This window comes from Phyllopteryx taeniolatus, chromosome 14, assembly GCF_024500385.1.
Source record: "Phyllopteryx taeniolatus isolate TA_2022b chromosome 14, UOR_Ptae_1.2, whole genome shotgun sequence".
Lineage (NCBI taxonomy): Eukaryota > Metazoa > Chordata > Actinopteri > Syngnathiformes > Syngnathidae > Phyllopteryx > Phyllopteryx taeniolatus.
In genome coordinates, this window is record NC_084515.1 from 148317 (window position 1) to 171000 (window position 22684).

Below are 22684 nucleotides of genomic sequence, written 5' to 3' on the forward strand. Positions count from 1 at the left end.
CTGCTGCAGCACTAACTAATCATTGTCCTATTCACCTCTACATTAAACCAAAACAACAAAGAATTCCCACAAATAAATACTGGAAGTTTAACTCCAGTCTGCTTAAAAAAGATAAATATTGTGAACATAATTATAGAGATTATTAATCTACATGAAAAAAAAAACTGTAAAAAAAAGGTCATCCTATTTTTGTGACCTTGAAACAAGAAGATAGGGAAGAAACAGTGTGCTACTTATTGATAATATTGAAGTCACAGATGAAAAAAAATAAATCTCCTCTGAATTTCTCAAATTCTACAGCAAACTGTATCCCTCAAAATTTACCAAAGTTTGCTCTGACACATTTATCAAAGGTATTGGTCTGGTCGCCAGCCAATCGCAGGGCAAACATAAACAAATAACGATTCATACTCAGATTCACACCTATGACCAATTGAGTTTCTTCAAATAACCTACCATGCATGTTTTTGGGATGGGGGAGGAAAACCCATGGGGAGAACATGCATACTCCACAGAGGCGAGGCCGGATTTGACCCCGAGTTCTCAGAACTTTGAGGCAGATGTGCTAACCAGTTGAGCACCGTGCTCTAAACCAGAAACAGTTTTACATATTTTCTGGCATTGCACTTATACTAAAAAAAGCTGAGTTCAGCAGATTTATCATTGATCATCTTCGTAAACAGTTTTGTTTGTATTTGGGAAAATGTATTATTTGGTTTCCAATGTTAATCCCCACAAAGAAAGAAAATGTAATTTTCTAATAAAACTTCTCTTATAGTTTTGGCAAAATACTTTAATAACAAAACCAAATTAAAAAAAAAACATATTTTGTTGTTTTTTGGCATGATGTTGAGGAATACTTTATGTAAATTAGAGAGTCTAATAATACAAAGGCTGTAACAACAATTAATATATGTAATTATTTTAATATGCAAGTTTCGTATAAAGTACCCCTAGCTGTTTTGTTTTGCTTTCCTTCACCTGTTTGTATACTGTTCTTTGTATACTATACTTCATACGCCTTCTTTCCATTTGGATATGCCCATTTTGTTAAAAACAAATATATATGTACAGTATATTTAATGTACGGAGTAAAAATACGTCTGTTACAAAGTTGGAACAGAAGGAGGCAGTGGTGTACCATTAAGAAGAAGAAGAAGCAGAAGAAGAAGCTTTACTTACGAGTTGTTTTTCTTTGCGTAACCACACGCGCTACGCTAAATTGCTCTTCTTGAATTAGTATCGAACGTACTGAAACCTCGACCGTTACTTTACTGCACTGAAACATCATTTATTAAATCTTCGTGTCCGGATAAACTCGTCTCGGTGCACGTTGAAGCTTTTCGGCCGAGTTAGCTTGGTTTAGCTTAGCTCGCTAGCCACTAACAAAGCGAACAAAAACATACATTTGTTCAGTAAGTTTTTAGCAACACATCGCTAAACACAGTTCAAGTGTGATCTGTGAGTCCAATCTTCGGGACTTCGGGATTATCGTGTGAAAATGTGTGCAAGACCAACAGCAAAGTACGTGAAGGAATTTAGTGGAATAAAAGAGGAGAACGAACGTCAAATGCTGGACGCTGTTTGCAAGCAGCCACGAGTTATGTTACACACAGCAGGTTTGGACGATTCTCTCTCATTTACCTAGTAAATAAATACTTGTTTTAAATCTTTGAAAGTATTCCTGTTCATATTTCCGTGGAATCCAAATTATTGTATGGTGGTGACAGCCAAATGTTTGGAAAGAAAAGTGGTAAAGGTTTGAGCCTCTTGTATTTGTTTTGTTTTTGCCTTTTGCGGGCTGGTTTGCAGAACATTTTCGCATTCCAGATTAAATCAGTCCAGAATTATTGGCGTTGCTATCCACCAAACGGTCATAATTGTTGCAATAAATAAATAAACGGTTCTACAGTAATATTTTCAACCTTGTTGCCAACATGTCTTTCCTTTTCAGTGCCCGAAATTAAGTGTCTTGGTTTACAACATGGCGGCACGGTGGACGACTGGTTAGAGCGTCAGCCTCACAGTTCTGAGGACCCGGGTTCAATCCCCGGCCCCGCCTGTGTGGAGTTTCTCCGGGTACTCCGGTTTCCTCCCACATCCCAAAAAACATGCATGAATTGGAGACTCTAAATTGCCCGTAGGCATGACTGTGAGTGCGAATGGTTGTTTGTTCCTATGCGCCCTGCGATTGGCTGGCAACCAGTTCAGGGTGTAACCCGCCTCCTGCCCGATGACAGCTGAGATAGGCTCCAGCACGCCCGCAACCCTAGTGAGGAGAAGCGGCTCAGAAAATGGATGGATGGATGGATTTACAACATGTCTTCTGTAGATGCTAATTACATTTTTGTATATACAATCTAGCATTTTTGTCCTATTGCTTAACATGCCTTTTCACTGAACACTAACACAGATGACTCTTAGTGTCTTTAGAGTGCCTTATTTTGGTTATTTTACAAACGGTCCTTCTTTGTCACTCAAGCTTTTTTTTACCGTTAAAGCCAGTAGAGAGACCCTCATTACGTTGTTGCAATACACCAGAGGGATCTGTGAGCTCAAGTGCTAGGATGAGGCAGGCATTTTGCATTCACACAATAGCAGGCATCAAAATAAATGTCATTATTTCTGAGATATGAATGAATATGAATGAGTTTGCGAATGTGTCGGAACTATTACGTCTTTATCATTATTACAATTGTGTAAAGAGGAGTGAAAATGACGCGTAAACAATTTTACCCTTCCCACACACTTAAACACACACCCACAATACATTACTCCACCCATAATGCATATGTCATCGGCAACACAATCGCAGCGCTGGGGAGGCACGAACGGGCGGCTGTGGAAATGCTCCCTCGCGTGTCATCGGCCATGTGGCATCTCGACAGGAACATCGCGGTGTTGGTGGGGCACAAATGACCTCCCATGGAAACTCCTGACAACGACATCTCCGTGCTTGCCGTCGGGACCTCCATGGTTGTACATGGTTTATCCCCTTGCGTTGGGGTTGAAAAATTTGGCCCCATCAGACAACTCCACATCTGGCTCAAAGGTTATTGCTGCAACAGAGACATCCCCTCTCTGGACAATTTCACCACTTTCCTCAACAGCCCAGACCTTTTCAAACCAGACCCTCTAAACCTAAATCTCACAGAATCTCGTCTTTTACCGCTGAGCATCGAACTCACTCTGCGCTCCTGCAGCGCATTTTTACATTGACGATCAGAACATTTACAGCATGATAGCACTTCAGTGTCATTCTCATCCACCGCTTGTCCCGACTACTGTCCACCTTTATCCATCCCATTCATAACCTCCAATAGGCTTTCATTCATAACCTCCAATAGGCCTTTACACAACATCAATTCAAGCTCCAATGAGAGGGAGGCTTGCTTGGTACACGTTCCCATCACAACTGGCCCTGATGAGCACACATCTGGCACAAGCATCAATTTGGCTGTGCTGAATGTGCGCTCTCCCAAAAGTAAAGCATTCAACATTCATCATAAATGACCTGGTCATTGACAATAAACTGGACATTTTATTATTAACTCATTCACTGCCAGCCCTAGACTTCCGGGGATTTTTTAACAATTTCACCCATTTTTCAAGCCCCACAGAACATTGTGTGCTATGACTATGTCAACACCAAAACCACCAAAATAAAGATCAGACTCTCGTCTTTCATCAGAAAAAAACATTTGTCTCCAGTTTATAGCGTTCTTTAGTAATCAGCAATCAAGTATAGGCTACTTTCAGCCACTGTTTCTGGAGGGGAAAAAAACTGAGAAAACACCCTTTTGTGAAAGCAGACAGGTCAAGCAGAACAATGACTTTAACACCAATATTTTTCTTCTTTAGTGAATATCTCAAACATCTGAAGCTAAAACACTGAGAAAGTACTTTTGAAGTATAACTGTACAGAATTTACATTAGACAAAAATGCATGAACAAATGAGGCTCCCACACTTGCACTTTTTTCCTCCAAATTCTCCTCCTCTACCGTTTGTTCAATAGTCCAGTTTTTTTTTCTTTTTTACCTTGCGCATAAAATCGAGCAAAGTTTTATCCACGTGAATTTTATTCTTTTGTGGTGGTCAATGAGATCTGGTGTGGTTGTTATTGTCCTTGAAACCAGTCCCTACTTCTGCTCGAAGCACAACCTGTGCAGTTTATAAACATAACTATTACTAAAAAATACATTGTTGAAATTGCTGTCGTGGGACCTGGTAGAAAAAAAAGCTTTCAATTACCTTTTTTGACTGCACTGCTTACTGGAATGGGGGTGGAATGTCTGCTGGATGCGTAACCTTTAAATTTAAAAGAATATGTATTACTAGAGAATACTTTTTTATTGATGACGGGTTTTGCAAGAGTAAAAAATATCCATCCATCCATTTTCTGAGCCGCTTCTCCTCACTCCAACAAGTCATTGACAGTACTGGATAGGCTCCAGCACGCGGGCGTGCTGGAGCCTATCCCAGCTGTCATCGGGCAGGAGGTGGGGTACACCCTGAACTGGTTGCCAGCCAATCGCAGGGCACATAGGAACAAACAACTATTCGCACTCACAGTCATGCCTACGGGCAATTTAGAGTCTCCAATTCATGCATGTTTTTGGGATGTGGGAGGAAACCGGAGTGCCCGGAGAAAACCCACGCAGGCACGGGGAGAACATGCAAACTCCACACAGGCGGGGCCGGGGATTGAACCCGGGTCCTCAGAACTGTGAGGCTGACGCTCTAACCAGTCGTCCACCGTGCCACGAGTAAAAAATAAACATTACTTTTCTTCGTTACAATCCTAAAACATGTTCGACTTGCGGGTATTGAATTCCTGCAAGATCGACGAAATGGAAAATTCAAATCAGTACTGGCAACAGGTGTTACATTGTAATGTGAACTAGTGGGACTAAATTATGTTTTCATGTAACAAGGATTGAAGGAGCATGTTTGCTCGCTAAATGTAGCTAACGCGAGGTGCAAACTAGTTAACTTCGTCTCCATTCTGGAGGATCTCGGGATGAGATCCCCACGTGAGTTCGCATCATTCATTCTCGCTGCCGTCTATATTCCGCCTCAAGCTAACACGAACGCCGCATTGCTAACGCTCGCCGATCAAGTCAACGAAATTGAAAAAAAACACCCCGACTCACCCCTCATTATTCTCGGGGACTTTAACAAAGCTAAACTCAACCACGAACTCCCTAAATACAAGCAGCACATCGACTGTCCTACCAGGGAAAATAATACTTTAGACCACTGCTACACCACGGTAAAAAACGCATACCGTGCTATACCTCGTGCAGCCTTGGGCTCGTCTGATCACTGCTTAATTCACTTAATACCGACGTACAGGCAAGAACTTAAATGTGCGAAGCCTACAGTGAAAACAGTCAAAAAGTGGACAAATGAAGCCAAGATGGAACTTCAAAGCTGCTTAGACTGCACAGACTGGAGTGTCTTTGAAAATTCAGCTGGCAGCCTGGATGAATATACGGACACTGTTACATCCTATATCAGTTTCTGTGAAGAGGTCTGTGTTCCAACCAAATCATTTCGCACATTCAACAACAATAAGCCGTGGTTCACTGCTAAACTTAAGCAGCTTCGCCAAGCTAAGGAGGACGCATATCAGAGCGGGGACAGGGCCCTGTATAATCGAGCTAGAAACCAGCTGACTAAAGAAATTAACATTGCAAAGAGGATCTATACAGCAAAGTTGGAAAAACAGTTTAGCACAAACGACTCTAAATCAGTCTGGCATGCATTCCAGTCGCTGACTAATTACAAGCGACGATCCCCCCAAGCTGAGAACAATAGCACACTAGCCAACGACTTGAATACCTTCTACTGCAGATTTGAAAAGGACAGTTTCACACCACACACCAACCCGGCCGCACCCGCGACCACAATCACACCTCTGACCTCTGCGTTAACCATCCATGAACAGGATGTGAGACGCATCTTCAAACAACAAAAGATTAACAAAGCGGCAGGCCCGGACCACGTGTCTCCATCCTGCCTCAAAGTCTGCGCGGACCAGCTCGCGCCAGTCTTCACTCAGATCTTCAACAGATCACTGGAAATGTGCGAAGTTCCATCCTGCTTCAAACGCTCCACCATCATCCCAGTCCCCAAGAAACCTGCAATCTCGGGTCTGAATGACTACAGGCCTGTCGCTTTGACATCTGTGGTCATGAAGTCCTTTGAACGTCTTGTGCTGGACCACCTCAAGAGTGTCACAGGTCCCCTGCTGGACCCCCTGCAGTTTGCCTACCAAGCGAACAGATCTGCGGATGATGCAGTCAACATGGGACTGCACTTCATCCTAGAACACCTCGACAGTGCAGGGACCTACGCGAGGATCCTGTTCGTGGACTTCAGCTCAGCGTTCAACACCATCATCCCTGATCTCCTTTCATCCAAGCTTCTCCAGCTCAGCGTCTCACCTGCCATCTGCCAGTGGATCTACAGCTTTCTGACGGGCAGGACCAGCAGGTCAGGCTGGGGGAGGCCACCTCATCCACACGCAGCATCAGCACTGGGGCGCCCCAAGGTTGTGTCCTCTCTCCGCTGCTCTTCTCTCTCTACACGAACGACTGCACCTCAGCGAACCCGACTGTCAAACTCCTGAAGTTTGCAGATGACACCACTGTCATCGGCCTCATCAAGGACGGTGACGAGTCTGCATATCGACAGGAAGCGGAGCGGCTGGAGCTGTGGTGCGGCCGACACAACCTGGAGCTGAACACGCTCAAGACTGTAGAGATGATCGTGGACTTCAGGAGGCATCCTTCGCCACAGCTGCCCCTCACGCTGTCCAGCTGCCTTGTGTCAACCGTCGAGACCTTCAAGTTCCTGGGAATTACAATCTCCCAGGACCTGAAGTGGGCGACCAACATCAACTCCGTCCTCAAAAAGGCCCAGCAGAGGATGTACTTCCTGCGGCTTCTGAGAAAGCATGGCCTGCCACCGGAGCTGCTGAGACAGTTCTACACAGCGGTCATCGAATCAGTCCTGTGTTCTTCCATCACAGTCTGGTTTGGTGCTGCTACAAAAAAGGACAAACTCCGACTGCAACGGACAATCAAAACTGCTGAAAGGATTGTCGGTACCCCCCTACCCACCCTTGAGGACTTGCACGCTGCCAGAACTAAGACAAGGGCGTGCAAAATCCTCTCGGACCCTCCCCACCCTGGTCACCAGCTCTTCCAGCTCCTTCCCTCAGGTAGGCGCTACCGATCAATGCAAACTAGAACTAGTAGACATTCCAACAGCTTCTTCCCTCTTGCAATCAACTTCTTGAACAGCTAACTTACAATTCCATTACAACAAGCTGGCAATTTTTTGACTTGAGTTCGTTGTCACATTTCTGTATTATGTATTACTCGTGCACTCACTGTAGTTGTCTCGCCGTGCTGCACTATTTGCATATAGTGGCCACTCATGCCAGAGTAGCATCTGCTCCATTTGCACACTGATTGAGGAGTATCTGTAACATTTGCACAACCATTGTCCCAGATTATCGCAGTACTCGTCACTTTAAACCGCATACACTCCTTGAAGTCTCAGTGCCCTTTGCACAATGGTCATTGCACCGGACTATTGCGTTATTAGCCATTCCAACTGAGGACTCTGCATCTTTTTGCACAATTGTTGTTTGTTGTTGTTTTTTGTCAATGTCTTTATGTCTCCAAAGTGTTCTGTAAATTGACTGTCTGTTGTACTAGAGCGGCTCCAACTACCGGAGACAAATTCCTTGTGTGTTTTGGACATACTTGGCAAATAAAGATGATTCTGATGAAGCTCGGCTGGCGATCCAGAGGGATTTCACTCATCTGACGATTCTGGATCCCATTTACTCAAATCCTGGTCGGCAGATGATCAGCTGGCAAGCGGCCGAGAGGATCTCGCCATATGGCCCGGAATTCTTTTCCGCCATTATGCTTGCCTTCTCTCATTGTCTATTGCACCCCGCCTCCTCCTTCTTTTTCGTCTGAGGGAGGAACATTCACCTCAAAGCATTGTTGCCCTCTACAGGGTACCATTCCTCATTGCAGTTATCCGGAGGCTTCACGATCACACATCAAATGCACAAGACCCTCCCCCACCCATCAGCATTAAAAAAACGCCATTGATGTCTTTAGATGGCATTGGCAGGGAATAGATGGATTCTGAATGATGTCATTAGGACAGCATTGGCAGGGAATGAGTTAGATGACAAATATGTTATGGGGTCAGTTAAAATTCATGTTTGCATTGTTTATATGTTACTTAATACATGGACGTAACTTCCAGCAAGTTTTCAACCATAGTTTATTAGGTTTTTATGACGCATATTGAGTCCTCCCCGAACCTACCCGAAGCTCAAGACACCGGGGTGTTGTTACTCTAGCCACCACAAGGGCTACCAGAAGTGACGTTGCAATGGACAAACACAACGCGCTACACACTATACGCAATGGCGAGCAACGTGTTTGAATATGAGTTGGAGGAGGATTTCGACATACCGAATTGAACTTGGCACCATCAAACCGTACGCGTTTGAGCCGATCAGGAGGTCGGAAACTGACAGTGACGACAACGAGCAGCCAAGTAGCAGCTGTACAACAGAAAAAGAGAGTGACCACTGACTCAATGTGATGGTATGTCAAAAGCATGTCTTTTTATACAGTCATGGGTTGGAATAATGCCACCCCAGGGGTGCCAATATTTTTGAGCACGACTATATGTATTATATATTCATATATGTTTCAGTGACACGGCACAAGCTTTTACATAGTATGCAGTATTCCTATATATTGTGTGCCCCTCGCTCAAGTAGCGTTATAACACACCGCACACAAAGTCTTTGCCGTGTGTCTGTTGGCTTGTCATAGGCAAAAGTACAGACGACAGTACTGAAAAGTACTGCATGGGTCTTCTTTTCCTTCTCCCCAGTGCATAGTAACCATAATAGTCGTAGGTATATACGAGGAAATGCTCACCTCTTGTCTGCGAGATTTAGTTCTGTTGCTGGCCGTAGGAAAAATAGTTGGCACCGCAGCTGGTTTCAGCCTCTACCGCTGTATCCAATGCTTTTTGCTAAGTCTTTCTCAAAACACGACGGTTCGAAGTGATCAGCACAGAGTTTGGAATGCTTGCTAGGCACCATAGCTGACCACGTTTCTTCCCCTGTCGATTGACTTTCCCTCTCCAACTGGTCACGTATTCCTTTTTCACTTGGAAAGCCAAAAAAAAACTTGCCACTGCCTGAACCTTTTATACAACCAAATGCCACACAATAAACCATTGTGACATCGTTAAATCACTACAAATATGAACAACAACAGCATGGAACAATACCACACAACGGCGAATGAACAGGCTGTTTGGCTCGTGTGATGTCGCAGCGCCGGATAGAGACAAGACCAGGATGCTGGATGCAAAAAGCAGAAGGTGCATTCTGCATCACATTTGTCAATTGAACTGCTGTATATCTGCTATATAATCACTTTGAAATGACAGATGTTTTTTGTAAAGGGGTTCTAGAGTTATCAAGAAAAATATTAAAGTTTTTGTCCTCTGACCTTTAACAGAGACATGGCTTGGCACTAATGCATCAATTGTTCTCACCGAGGCCTGCCCACCAAATTTAAAATTTGTATTCTCTACAAGGGTGGTTAGTATAGGAGGCGGTACTGCATCACTCATCAAGGAAACACTTAACCCAAATGAGGTTTCTTTTAACAGCTACACATCATTTGAATACCATGCTTTTGTTTTTAGCGTGAAAATGTGGATGTGCCATTTTTTTGTTTAGTTTTTTTACAATATATTGTATACGACTGCACGCTGGCCAGGGTTTTTGCTTGCATCAGAACAACATTCTGTTTCGACTGTTTTATTTCAGTCATTAAAGTCTTTCGGCCAAACCAAAATTGGAAATGAATCTTTAGGCCACCTTCGGCCTGAGCATTTCAGTGGCCCAAATTTTGGTCCATCACTTTTATGAAATATGATTTTGGTTGTTATCAAGTAAACCATGGAAAATAACTCGATATCAGCTTTTGAATTAAACTCTTATGAGCTATTTCCGTTGTCATTTTTGTCCAAATGTACCATACCTTTAGTTGTATCGATCTCCTGGTGTTAAGATATTAAATTATATTAGTTAAAACGTTTGGGGTAAAATTGTCAAAGTGAGACATTTTCTCTTGAAAGATTGTTTATTTTGCCAGGAATGTAAGAGCATCTTCCTGCTCATAAACTATCTTTGACATATTCTTCAAGCTTGTCACAGTAAAAGTGAACTCTGAAAATGGCTCATAACACGTTGAATTGTGGTCAAAACATTTCAGCCTTGGGAAACTTTTGTCTCTATACTATATCTATCTGACATTTGTATCAACACGAGGCCTCCATAAAAGCAACAAAAGAACGCCTTGTGTACGGAGCTTTCTTAATTAGTTCACTCGCTGTCTAGCTTCGCATAGTTACGTGTCGAGAGGACAGCACAATTATAGTATTGATAAGTCAATGAACTTCTCAATCTCTTTTTTCTTCTCAAACTTCAAATCTTCATGTTTGTTTTTTTTAAACAGTATAAGAACGGACAATCATGTTGTTTATTTTAAAACATTTGAATTTGTGGCAGCACGCATCATTTGCGGACACAGACGTGCGCTGGCCCAGTCGAAAGCAAGAGGCCCGTTGTGTGTTTTGATGTTAGTTGTATTTGTCGATGATCTAATTCATTATTCAGTGAGCAAACGTTGCATAAGGAAGATGTGTAATAAGCAGTGTTCTGCAGGGGTTAGCGTTTACCTTAGCTGTTAGCCCACCGCAACAATCGTGCTTTTGCATGTGGCCAAATCTCCCACGCTCGCTCCTGTGTTGGCTTGAGCTTCTATGCGAGTCTGCTGCTTCGTAGGCCGCCAGGTCTTGCCGAGAACTGCTCTCCGATGAACGCGAGCGTTGTATATACAAGCTCAAAGTCACCAGATGCTCGTAAATTCATTGCTGCCAATCATATGCTAATTTACTGTGGATATTGACTACTTTTGATGTTATGAGCAAAGAATTTTTGTGACAATATCCATGACTATTCCCAAGCCAATGCAAAAACAACAGCTGCTGAGGACCAGCGCACCGCTGAATGATACAGCTCTTGTTATCAGTCCAGTTTTTCCGTATCGGACCAATAAGTGTGACGTCATTTTTTACCCCAATATCGATAGTTTTCGTGCATCCCTAGTGGACAGTCCGCAGGAGCTCAGCAGTTTGTAGCCATTTCCTCCTCCCGGCCCCTGCACACACAGAAGCCTTCACTCTTAAAGGCATTTCTAACTTTTTGTTTACTGGCGTTTAAGACACTCTAGGATTGCTGTTGTCGCGTGTCTTTTTTGTTGTTGTTTTTTGTAGGAGTGCTTGCTGTTGTGTATTTTTTATTTTTTAATGCCAGTAGAACAAAAAAAAAAATGGTACTGTGCTATTTTTCACATCAAAATATCCCAGTCCAGTAGTGGTATTTCTTTACATTCTCTTGTTTTAATATTTATATTTTACAACATAGTGCTATTTTTATTCATGAAAAACATTGGTAGGAACTCATTAGCATTTCAATTAATTTCAATGGGGATACTTGATTTCATATACGAGTAGTTACGCGTTTGGTCATGTAGCGAATTAAACTCGTTAGTCAAGTTCCAGTGTAGAAACAACATCAAATTCACGGCTTGAGATTTGACTTTACCAAACCAATTGTGTTTGTCTTCTTCTGTCCTGCAGACGTCAGTGAAAAATATCTTCGTCCTTGGCAGCAGGAGCCAGAGTCCCCTCACGTTAAAAAGGAGGAGGAAGAAGAGCACCCTCTCATTAAAGAGGAAGCAGAGGAGCCCCATCACATTAAAAAGGATCCAGAACCCCCCCTTATGAAAGAGGAAGAGGAGGAGGATCTCACAGGGTTACCATCGTACTTTGACCCTTTGAAGAGTGAAGATGAAGACAAGGGTCTGAGTGAGGCGAACAGAGGGGCGGAGCCTCCAAGCAGCAGCTCAGGTCAACCCACAGCAATTGAAGGTGCTGGAGACCACTGTGGAGGATCCCAGGCAGATAGTGACAACATAATGTCACAATCTCCTGACATTGATGATGACCATGATGAGGATGATGATGAGGATTATGATGATGTTGATGATGAGGATTATAATTATGACGATGATGATGATGAACTCTCTGAAGATGATATGGCATTTGACAACAAAGGCTGGAAATGTTCTCTGTGTGGGAAAACAGGTAGATCAAAGGCGCATTTGAAAGTTCATATGAGACGACACACTGGAAAGAAACATTTTAACTGCTCAGTTTGTGGCAAAGGCTTTTATGAGAAGTCAGGTTTAACAACACATGGAAGAACACACACTGGAGAGAAACCTTTTATCTGCTCAGTTTGTGGCAAAAGCTTCTTTGGCAAGTCAAGTTTAACATCCCACACAAGAACACACACTGGAGAGAAACCTTTTGTCTGTTCAGTTTGTGGCAAAAGCTATTCTGTAAAGGCAAGTTTAACAACGCACACAAGAACACACACAGGGGAGAAACCTTTTATCTGCTCAGTTTGTGGCAAAAGCTTCTATGACAAGTCAACTTTTACAAAGCATACAAAAACACACACAGGAGAGAAACCCTTTGCCTGCTCACTTTGTGGTCGAAGATTCTCTCGCAAGGAACTTTTTAAAAGACACAAAAGAACACACACTGGAGAAAAACCCTTTCCATGCTCAGTTTGTGGTAAAGGATTCACTCAGAAGGGAAACTTAAAAATACACACAAGAACGCACACTGGAGAGAAACCTTTTACCTGCTCAGTTTGCGGTGAAAGTTTCACTGTAAAGTCAAGTTTAATATCTCACACAAGAACACACACTAAAGAGAAACCTTTTGTCTGCTCAGTTTGTGGTCAAAGATTCTCTCAAAAGGGTCAATTAAGAAAACACAAAAACACACACTGAGGAAAAAAACAGTCGGAGTGTTTGTGCTAAAAGATTTTTATGGTTTTGTTAAGAGACAGAAGTGTGCTGGTGAGAATAAAGATTGTTGAAGCTTTTTAAAAACACTGAACACAATAATGAGTAACTGTGTATATGTGATATTGAATAAAATATGACTGGCAATTTTATGACGACATGAAGACAGGTGTGAATGTGAGTGTGAATGGTTGTTTGTCAAAATGTACCCTGCAAATAGCTTGCAATCAGTTCAGAGTATACCCTGTTTATCGCCCGAAGTCAGCTGAGCTAGGCGCCAGCACACCTGCAACACTAGTGAGGATAAGCTGCACAGAAAATGGATTGATGACGTAAAGACGTTAAGCCAATAATTGTATCGGTGACAGAAGAACCATTGTGTTGACTACTCTATCCTTGTTTAAGTGTTTATTTCCAATGTGAATCAAACAAAATGTAAATTTGATAAGGAGTAAGAAGCTGTGTTTATAAAATGATCTTAAATAAAATCACTTGTTCAATTGCCCTCCATTACTCTGTGTGAAAATTTTAAAAGAACAACAGAAATAGGTCAATTATAACTAAAACAAAAAAAAGAGAAAAGCAAGTACTCCCGTGATCTCTCAAGAGATCCAGTTTTTATACTTAATCTTGAACTGCTTCATGTTTGAAGCACAGTAAATTAAATTTGTTGTTTTCACTTTAGCCTTTTATATTTTTAAGTCATACAATAAGCTTAAATGATATGTTTGCTCCCTCTGCCTCAACATGTTCTGAATATTACCAGGCAGTTAAGTGGTTTGCGTTGAATGTGATTTTTGCCGTTTGATGTTGTATTTGATCCAAGAATTTGAACACAATACATGTGCAGATCCCTATAGCAAACTCTATTGAATATCCTTTTTTCATGTAAAATATGTAGTCTTTATTGAAGTCGAGCAGTTGTTGGCCCATATCTCTTATTAGGAGTAGAGAATGTGAAGTGATGTGTTTTCCAAAGACCTGTTTTGCTTGAGTTATTTCACTTGCGGTCAGAAGTTATGCTCAATGCACACATGCACTCAACATGGGCATGAATGGCAATGTTGGCCTTTTGGGGATTTATTTGGACCGGTCTTTTTCCTGGCTGCATGTTAAATAAATTGTAGAAGTTATCATTTATTTGCTTATCTTGCATTAGTATTATGGATGATTTTGATGGTTGCTTGCTGACCGTGAGAGAAAGGAAGATGTCTCGCCTTCAAGAAGATGACTCAGCAGGAATCATCAGAGAGAAGGGCGCCTTGACCAAGGACGTGGCCGGGTGTTGGTCTTATGTCTTCACCTTGAAACCCTCCACTTAGTGTGTTGTGTCTTGTAGCTTAGTATGTTATGTCTTGTAACTTAGATACGTCCTCCTCATGCAAATAAATACAGGAGCGACGGGATAGATTGTTTAGAGCGTGATGGGAGGCTGTAATCTGAACAATCTCCCATACGTCCTCCTCATGAGCAAAAGAAACCAGCGTCTTCATTCCTTTTGTGTCTATTTTTATAGGTGTTGGCCGAGATAGATCCAACACTGCAATAATCGTACAAGGTGTGTCACAAAAGTTGCATTTCACACACACACATAAATATATATATATATATATATTACAAATGTAACACTGCTGCTTCAGTTAAGATATTTGCAGGCTGCAACCTCTAAATTAACAAAAGGTACATAAATGAGAGTATGTTTATGGAGACCATAGCAGTGTTACAAACTGAATGCTGAGAGTTGATTAACTTTCGGATAAATTCACCTGGAAAATCTCAAATGTCATGAATGCTGTTGCTCCTATTAAAACTAAGACTATCTTCAGGTGACCGAGAAGACCGTAGAGGAGCACAGTGATGGTAAAGACCTCAAAATCAAAGTGTAGGACAGCAGAACGTAAGTGGAGAAACACTAAACTCCAAATTGACTATGACCTCTACAGACAAAGTCTTTGGGCAAGACACTTTTCTGAAATCATGAGTAAGAACCTCAACAATAGCTGCCTTCTACCAGTTTTCTGTGGTTGACAATACCCCCCCCCCCCCAATCAGATAGCTTCAGAACTCCAAACAGCAGATAAATGCAATTTATTTGCCTGTTATTTTAGTGAAAAGATACAATCCATCAGGTTAAATATGAGCAAAATGATAAAATTATGCTAGATCTGAGGCCACCCAGGAAAAAGTCTATTACCATGTCAGAATTTGATACAGTTGACCAAAAAATAAACTTGAGAGCAACTGAAACAATCAACGAGCTGTCTTGACTCAATACCATCTGACTTTTTCAAAGCTATTGCGAAGTCTGTGCTAGCTGATTTGCAGCAAATAATAAATTGCTCACTTCAGTCAGGCGAGTTTCCTAAAGCTCTTAAAGTAGTTGCCTCTTCTAATAAAAAAAAATATATAGAACGCTGGACGCTTCCATGTTAGCAAGCTACACACCCATCTCAAATCTCCCTATTATCTCCCAAGATGGTTGAGAGTTATTTTTAATCAACTCTGCAATTTCTTGAACTTAAATGGACTTTTTGACAAATTTCAATCAAGTTTCCAAACTCTTCACAGTACAGAATCAGTTCTTATCAAAGTGCTAAATGATATAAGGCTGAATACTGACTTGGGAACTGTGTCAATTCTGCTCTTGTTGGATCTTAGCGTGGCTTTTGATATGGTAGCTCATAACATACTGCTGAACAGGTTGGAAATGTGGGTAGGACTAAATGGAACAGTCCTTAAATGGTTCAGGTCCTACATGGAGTAAAGGAGTTATTTGGTAACCATTGGAAGTGTTCAAGCTCATCGAATGGCAATGACCTATGGGGTCCCTCAAGGGTCAGTTCTTGGAGCCCTCCTGTTCAGCCTGTATATGCTACCCTTGGGTCAAATTCTTCAGAACTTTAATTTTGACTATCATAGCTATGCAGATGACACACAGTTATATCTAGCAGTGTCTCCAGGTGACTACAGTTCAATTGAGGTGTTGTATCACTGTCTAAAACTGAGATAATAGTTTTTGGCAGTAAAGAAAAGAGAATTACCGTTAGTAAATACCTGGAGTCACTCTCTTTAAAAAACAAATACCAAGTCCAAACCCTTGGTGTACTGATAGATTCCGACCTGACTTTCAACAATCATATCAAATCAGTTAATAAAACTGCCTTCTACCAGCTGAAGAACATATCCAGAGGGAAGGCTTGCATGTGCCAAGCAGACTGGGAGAAGCTCATCCATGGTTTTATCTCAACTAGATTTGACTATTGTAATGGTATTCTGACTGGACTCCCACAAAAGAGCATTAAACAGCTGCAGCTAATTCAGAAACTGATTAAATGGATTAAGTCCTGAATACATGAAAGAAATGCTAATGGGATATAAACCCAGGAGGGCTCTGAGATCTGCAAACTCGGGTCAAATAGTGGAGCACAGTCCAAAGCAAACATGGTGAAGCAGCATTTAGCTATTATGCTGCACACAAATGGAATAAGTTGCCAACAGAAGTGAAGTCAGCCCCAAGTGGGAATGTTTTTAAAACCAGGTTTAAAACTCACTTTTTCTCATGCTTTTTAGACCATTTCCACTTTTAAATGTTTCTTGCACTGTATGCTGTATTTTTATTTTTCTCTTTGTTTTAAATGTTGATAAATTTTTTTCGTTGTATATAAATTGAGTTGAGTTACCTTGTGTATGAAATGCGTTATATTAATAAATTTCCTTTGCTTTGCTTTAGATACCAGAGTGATTAGTGAGATTAGTGAATGCTGACATACAGCATTCAGAAACACAAACCCTCAAGCACATTGATATCAACCAAAAATCAATTCTGGATTTTACAGTATTGTTAAGTTTGAACCAGGATATTGCTTGAAGTCTGGATATTTGTCACGCCAAGGATCCAACAAGTTATGAGACCCACTAAAAACAAAAAGGATAGGATTAATAGACCTTTGTTGACCTTTGGGAGGATACAGTATCTATCCATCCACTCATCAGTAACCTTATTAAAGTCACCCCACATTATTACATTTGCAGGGGGATAAGTGAATTTGATTGAATTTGAAACTACTAAGATCAGTTGCCTATTCTGATTCGGGTTATTAAAGCCGAAAACACTGACAAGAATGAAATATTGGTCATCAACACTATGGATACATACAATCCAAGCTCAAGCCCACCAAAAACGTGCTTTAGCACACCCTATGAATTCGCCCTCAAATTACTTTAAAAAAATTCATGAACATTGAAGGGAACATCGACCTTCCCAACATGGCCGCCACGTAAGCACGTCGGTTAGCCGGGAAATTACAGCGTGCTGGCGTATACTCTTCATATTTGTGGTCAGAATCTCTACACACATTTGCAAGTATGTTAATCATGTTAACCTACGGGCAATTAAGAGTCTTCAATCAATCTACCATGTGTGTTTTTGGGATGTGGGATGAAACAAGAGTACCCGGAGAAAACCCACGCAGGTACGGGGAGAACATGCAAACTCCACACAGGCGGAGCAGGGATTTGAACCCCGGTCCTCAAAACGTTTCATTATTTTATTTTTTTAAAGAAATAAAAATGCACACGCTATGAAATTAACACAAAAAAGCAAACCTCATCTAAATAAATTGAGAAATTAGCAAATTATGACGTAATTTCAATCTCCATCCATTACCTTTGAAGGCACCAACCTTCCCAACATGGCCGCCACATAGGCCCGTTGGTCAGCCCAGCTGCTATAGCGCGCTGGCGTATAGTTTTCATATCTATGGTCAGTATTGCTACACACATTTTCAAGTATGTTAACCAGGTAATGCTTCATTTACAACCCTGACACAATCTATGAAATGACACTTGACCACATGGTGATGCTTCAATGCCTTCTCTTGAATTGCTATATGTGTCGCCACTGACTCGAGAGGGGCTTGTAATGGTGCGTACTACGTAGCTGTTAAATTCTTCTTCTTTTCCTTTCGGCTTGTCCCTTTAGGGGTCGCCACAGCGCGTCATCCTTTTCCATGTAAGCCTATCTCCTGCATCCTCCTCTTGAAGACCAACTGCCCTCATGTCTTCCCTCACGATGTCCATCAACCTTCTCTTTGTGCTTCCTCGAGCTCTCTTGCCTGGCAGCTCCAACCTCATCATCCGACTACCAATATACTCACTATTTCTCCTCTGGACGTGTCCAAACCATCGAAGTCTTCTCTCTTTAACTTTGTCTCCAAAACATCGAACCTCGGCTGTCCCTCTGATGAGCACATTTCTAATTTTATCCAACCTGGTCACTCCGAGAGCAAACCTCAACATCTTCATTTCCGCCACCTCCAACTCTACTTCCAGTTGTCTCTTCAGTGCCACTGTCTCTAATCCATACATCATGGCTGGCCTCACCACTGTTTTATGAACTTTGCCCTTCATCCCAGCAGACACTCTTCTGTCACATAACACACCTGACACCTTCCTCCACCAGTTCCAATCTGCTTGGACCCATTTCTTCACTTCCTGACCACACTCACCATTGCTCTGGACGGTTGACCCCAAGTATCTAAAGTCCTCCACCCTTGCTATCTCTTCTCCCTGTAGCCTTACTCTTCCCCCACCACCCCTCTCATTCATGCACATATGTTCTATATATATAGTCTTACTTCGGCTAATCTTCATTCCTCTGCTTTCCAGTGGATGCCTCCATCTTTCTAACTGTTGCTCCACCTGCTCCTTGCTTTCACTGCAAATCACAATGTCATCTGCAAACATCATGGTCCACGGGGATTCCAGTCTAACCTCATCTGTCAGCCTATGCATCACCACTGCAAACAGGAAGGGGCTCAGGGCTGATCCCTGATGCAGTCCCACCTCCACCTTACATTCGTCTGTCACACCTACAGCACACCTCACCGCTGTTCAGCTGCCCTCGTACATGTCCTGTATTATTCTAACATACTTCTCTGCCACTCCAGACTTTCGCATGCAGTACCACAGTTCCTCTCTGGGTACTTTGTCATAGGCTTTCTCTAGATCAACAAAGACACAATGTAGCTCCTTCTGACCTTCTCTGTACTTTTCCATCAACATCCTCAAGGCAAATAATGCATCTGTGGTACTCTTTCTAGGCATGAAACCGGTTGCTCGCAAATACTCACTTCTGTCCTAGGTCAAGCCTCCACTACTCTTTCCGTGAACTTCATTGTGTGGCTCATCAATTGTATTCCTCTATAGCTCCCACAGCTCTGCACATCACCCTTGTTCTTAAAAATGGGCACCAGCACATATTTCCTCCATTCCTCAGGCATCTTCTCACACGCTAGAATTCTATTGAACAAGCTGGTCAAACACTCCACAGCCCCCTATCCTAGATGCTTCCATACCTCCACAGGAATGTCATCAGGACCAACTGCCTTTCCATTTTTCATCCTCTTTAAAGCCTTTCTAACTTCCCCCTTACTAATCATTGCCACTTCCTGGTCCACCACACTTGCCTCTTCTACTCTCCCTTCTGTCTCATTTTCCTCATTCATCAACTCCTCAAAGTATTCTTTCCATCTAGCTAGCACACTGCTGGCAACAGTCAACATATTTCCATCTCTATCCTTAATCACCCTAACCTGCTGCACATCCTCCCATCTCTATCCCTCTGTCTGGCCAGCCTGTATAGGTCCTTTTCTCCTTCTTTAGTGTCCAACCTGGCATACATGTCATCATATGCCTCTTGTTTGGCCTTTGCCACCTCTACCTTTGCCCTATGTTGCATCTCAATGTATTCCTTTCGCCTCTCCTCGGTCCTCTCAGTGTCCCACTTGTTGTAGCTAACCTTTTTCCTTGTATGATTTCCTGTACTGGCGGCACGGTGAACGACTGGTTAGAGCATCAGCCTCACAGTTCTGAGGACCGGAGTTCAATCCCCGGCCCGCCTGTCTGGAGTTTGCTTGTTCTCCCCGTGCCTGCGTGGGTTTTCTCCGGGCACTCCGCTTTCCTCCCACATCCCAAAAACATGCATGAATTGGAGACTCTAAATTGCCCGTAGGTGTGACTGTGAGTGCGAATGGTTGTTTGTTTGTGCCCTGCGATTGCTGGCAACCAGTTCAGGGTGTACCCCGCCTCCTGCCCGATGGTGGCTGAGATCGGCTCCAGCACGCCCGCGACCCTAGTGAGGAGAAGTGGCTCAGAAAATGGATGGATGGATTTCCTGTACTGTGAGGTTCCACCACCAAGTCTCCTTCTCTCCTTTCCTCCCAGAAGATACACCAAGTACTCTCCTGCCTGCCCTTCTGATCACCTTGGCTGCAGTGGTCCAGTCTTCGGGAAGGTCCTCCTGTCCACCGAGAGCCTGCTACACCTCTTCCCGAAAAGCTGCACAACACTAGTCCTGTCTCAGCTTCCACCACATGGTTCTCTTCTCTGCCTTTGTCTTCCTAATCTTCCACCACCTCCTTCAGATTATATTGTCTGCACAAGATGTAATCCGCCTGCATGCTTCTACCTCCGCTCTTGTAGGTCACCCTATGTTCGTGCCTCTTCTGGAAAAAAGTGTTCACTACAGCCATTTGCATCCTTTTTGCAAAATCTACTGCCATCTGTCCCTCCAAGTTCCTTTCCTGGATGCCGTATTTACCTATCACTTCTTCATCACCCCTATTTCCTTCACCAACATGTCCATTACAATCTGCACCAATAACGACTCTCTCTCTGTCTGGGATGCTCAGAATTACTTCGTCTAGCTCCTTCCAGAATTTCTCTTTCCCCTCTAGGTCACATCCTACCTGTGGGGCATAGCCACTAATCACATTATACATAACACCCAAAATTTCAAGTTTCAGCCTCATCACTCGATCTGATACTCTTTTCACCTCCAAGACATTCTTAGCCAACTCTTCTTTTGAAATAACCCCAACTCCATTTCTCTTCCCATCTCCACCATGGTAAAATAATTTAAACCCTGCTCCTAAACTTATAGCCTTGCTGCCTTTCCACCTGGTCTCCTGGACACACAATATATCAACCTTTCTCCTAATTATCATGTCAACCAACTCCCGAGATTTTCCTGTCATTGTCCCAACATTCAGTTCTAGGCTCTGTGCTTTCCTCTTCTCTTTCTGCCGAAGAACCCGCTTTTCACCTCTTCTTCGACTTCGACCCACAGTACCTGAATTTCCAACGGCGCCCTGCAGGTTGACGGCGCCGGTGGCTGACGTTGTTAACCCGGACCACGACCGATCCGGTGTGGAATTCTTTGGCAAAGTTTTAAGCCGGATGCCCTTCCTAATGCAACCCTCTGCATTTATCCGGGCTTGGGACCTGCCTACAGTTTGCACTGGCTTGTGCCCCCCATAGGGCTGCATTCTGCGTAGCTATTAACGAATAAGCTAATTAGGCACTTGGAGCTATCGTTACCTAATTGAATAGCAAAGACTTTTTGCCTCATCGTATCTGAAACGATAAGAAGCCAAGATAGGGCGTGTTCATACGTGGTGGTTTTTTTTTTATGGGGAAGAGAAAGTTGACATGCCCTGCAAAAACTCTAAATCCATCCATTTTCTGAGCCGCTTCTCCTCACTAGGGTCGCGGGCGTGCTGGAGCCTATCCCAGCTGTCATCGGGTAGGAGGCGGGGTACACCCTGAACTGGTTGCCAGCCAATCGCAGGGCACATAGAAACAAACAACCATTCGCACTCACAGTCACGCCTACGGGCAATTTAGAGTCTCCAATTAATGCATGTTTTTGGGATGTGGGAGGAAACCGGAGTGCCCGGAAAAAACCCACGCAGGCACGGGGAAAACATGCAAACTCCACACAGGCAGGGCCAGGGATTGAACCCGGATCCTCAGAACTGTGAGGCTGACGCTCTAACCAGTCTCCACCGTGCCGCCAGAACTCTAAATATTAAGAATAATTTATTTCTAGTCAGAACTAATTAAGATTAGTTGCATCACAATGTATAGTTTACATTGAAAATCAATGTGTTATAGTAACTGCAAATACAAAACAGGATAAAATACAACATGGTCATTGTATGAGTGAAAACGACCCAAGATTTAGAATATTTATATTTCCCAAATTTGTCATTACAATTCATTTCCATTTCATCATTCCTTCTTCCAAACAGTTTTGTTTCCTTTCATCACTTCAGTGCAGGGGTGTCAAACTCATTTTTGTCACGGGCCACATCATAGTTATGACTTCCCTCGGAGGGCCGCTACGACTGTGAACCCATATAAATGAAAGATTACCACATATATTCTAATTACATACAGTATACACAACACATTAATGAATAACCAGTTTTGAAATCAGAAGCCTATAAAAACATGTTTTTCAACTATTACATTTCTTTTCAAAGGGGGATTGGTAACAAATAAAATGCTTGCAAATATCTCAATGATATTCCACCAGAATACAATGAGCAATTTTGATTTGCTTTCGCGGGCCACATAAAATTATGTGGCGGGCCGGATCTGGCCCCCGGGCCACCTGTGATTTAGTGAGTCAGAACTGCATTAATTAGCTCACACTGCCATCTATTGGCTCAGACATGCACCAGCATAGTAACAAAAGGTCACAGACTCCAAAAGGTGCGTAGGCACAAAAACGTGGCGTCCGTTCTTTTTCACGGTGAAGTTCAGATGTATCAAGAGTGACATGACCGTGAAAATGGGTGGTGCCTCACGCCAACTGCATGGCTGGCGTAC

The 22684-nt window shown here is 42.8% G+C and overlaps 1 protein-coding gene across 1 annotated transcript; it reads left to right on the forward strand.

Annotated features, from left to right (window-relative positions):
- Nucleotides 1-6558: 6558 nt before the first annotated feature.
- LOC133489304 (zinc finger protein 25-like) lies at nt 6559-14568 on the forward strand. Its single transcript, XM_061798248.1, has 2 exons — nt 6559-7230; nt 11772-14568. The coding sequence occupies exons 1-2, from the start codon at nt 6771-6773 to the stop codon at nt 12992-12994; spliced, it is 1683 nt and encodes a 560-aa protein (XP_061654232.1). The 5' UTR covers nt 6559-6770; the 3' UTR covers nt 12995-14568.
- The last annotated feature ends 8116 nt before the right edge of the window (nt 14569-22684 follow it).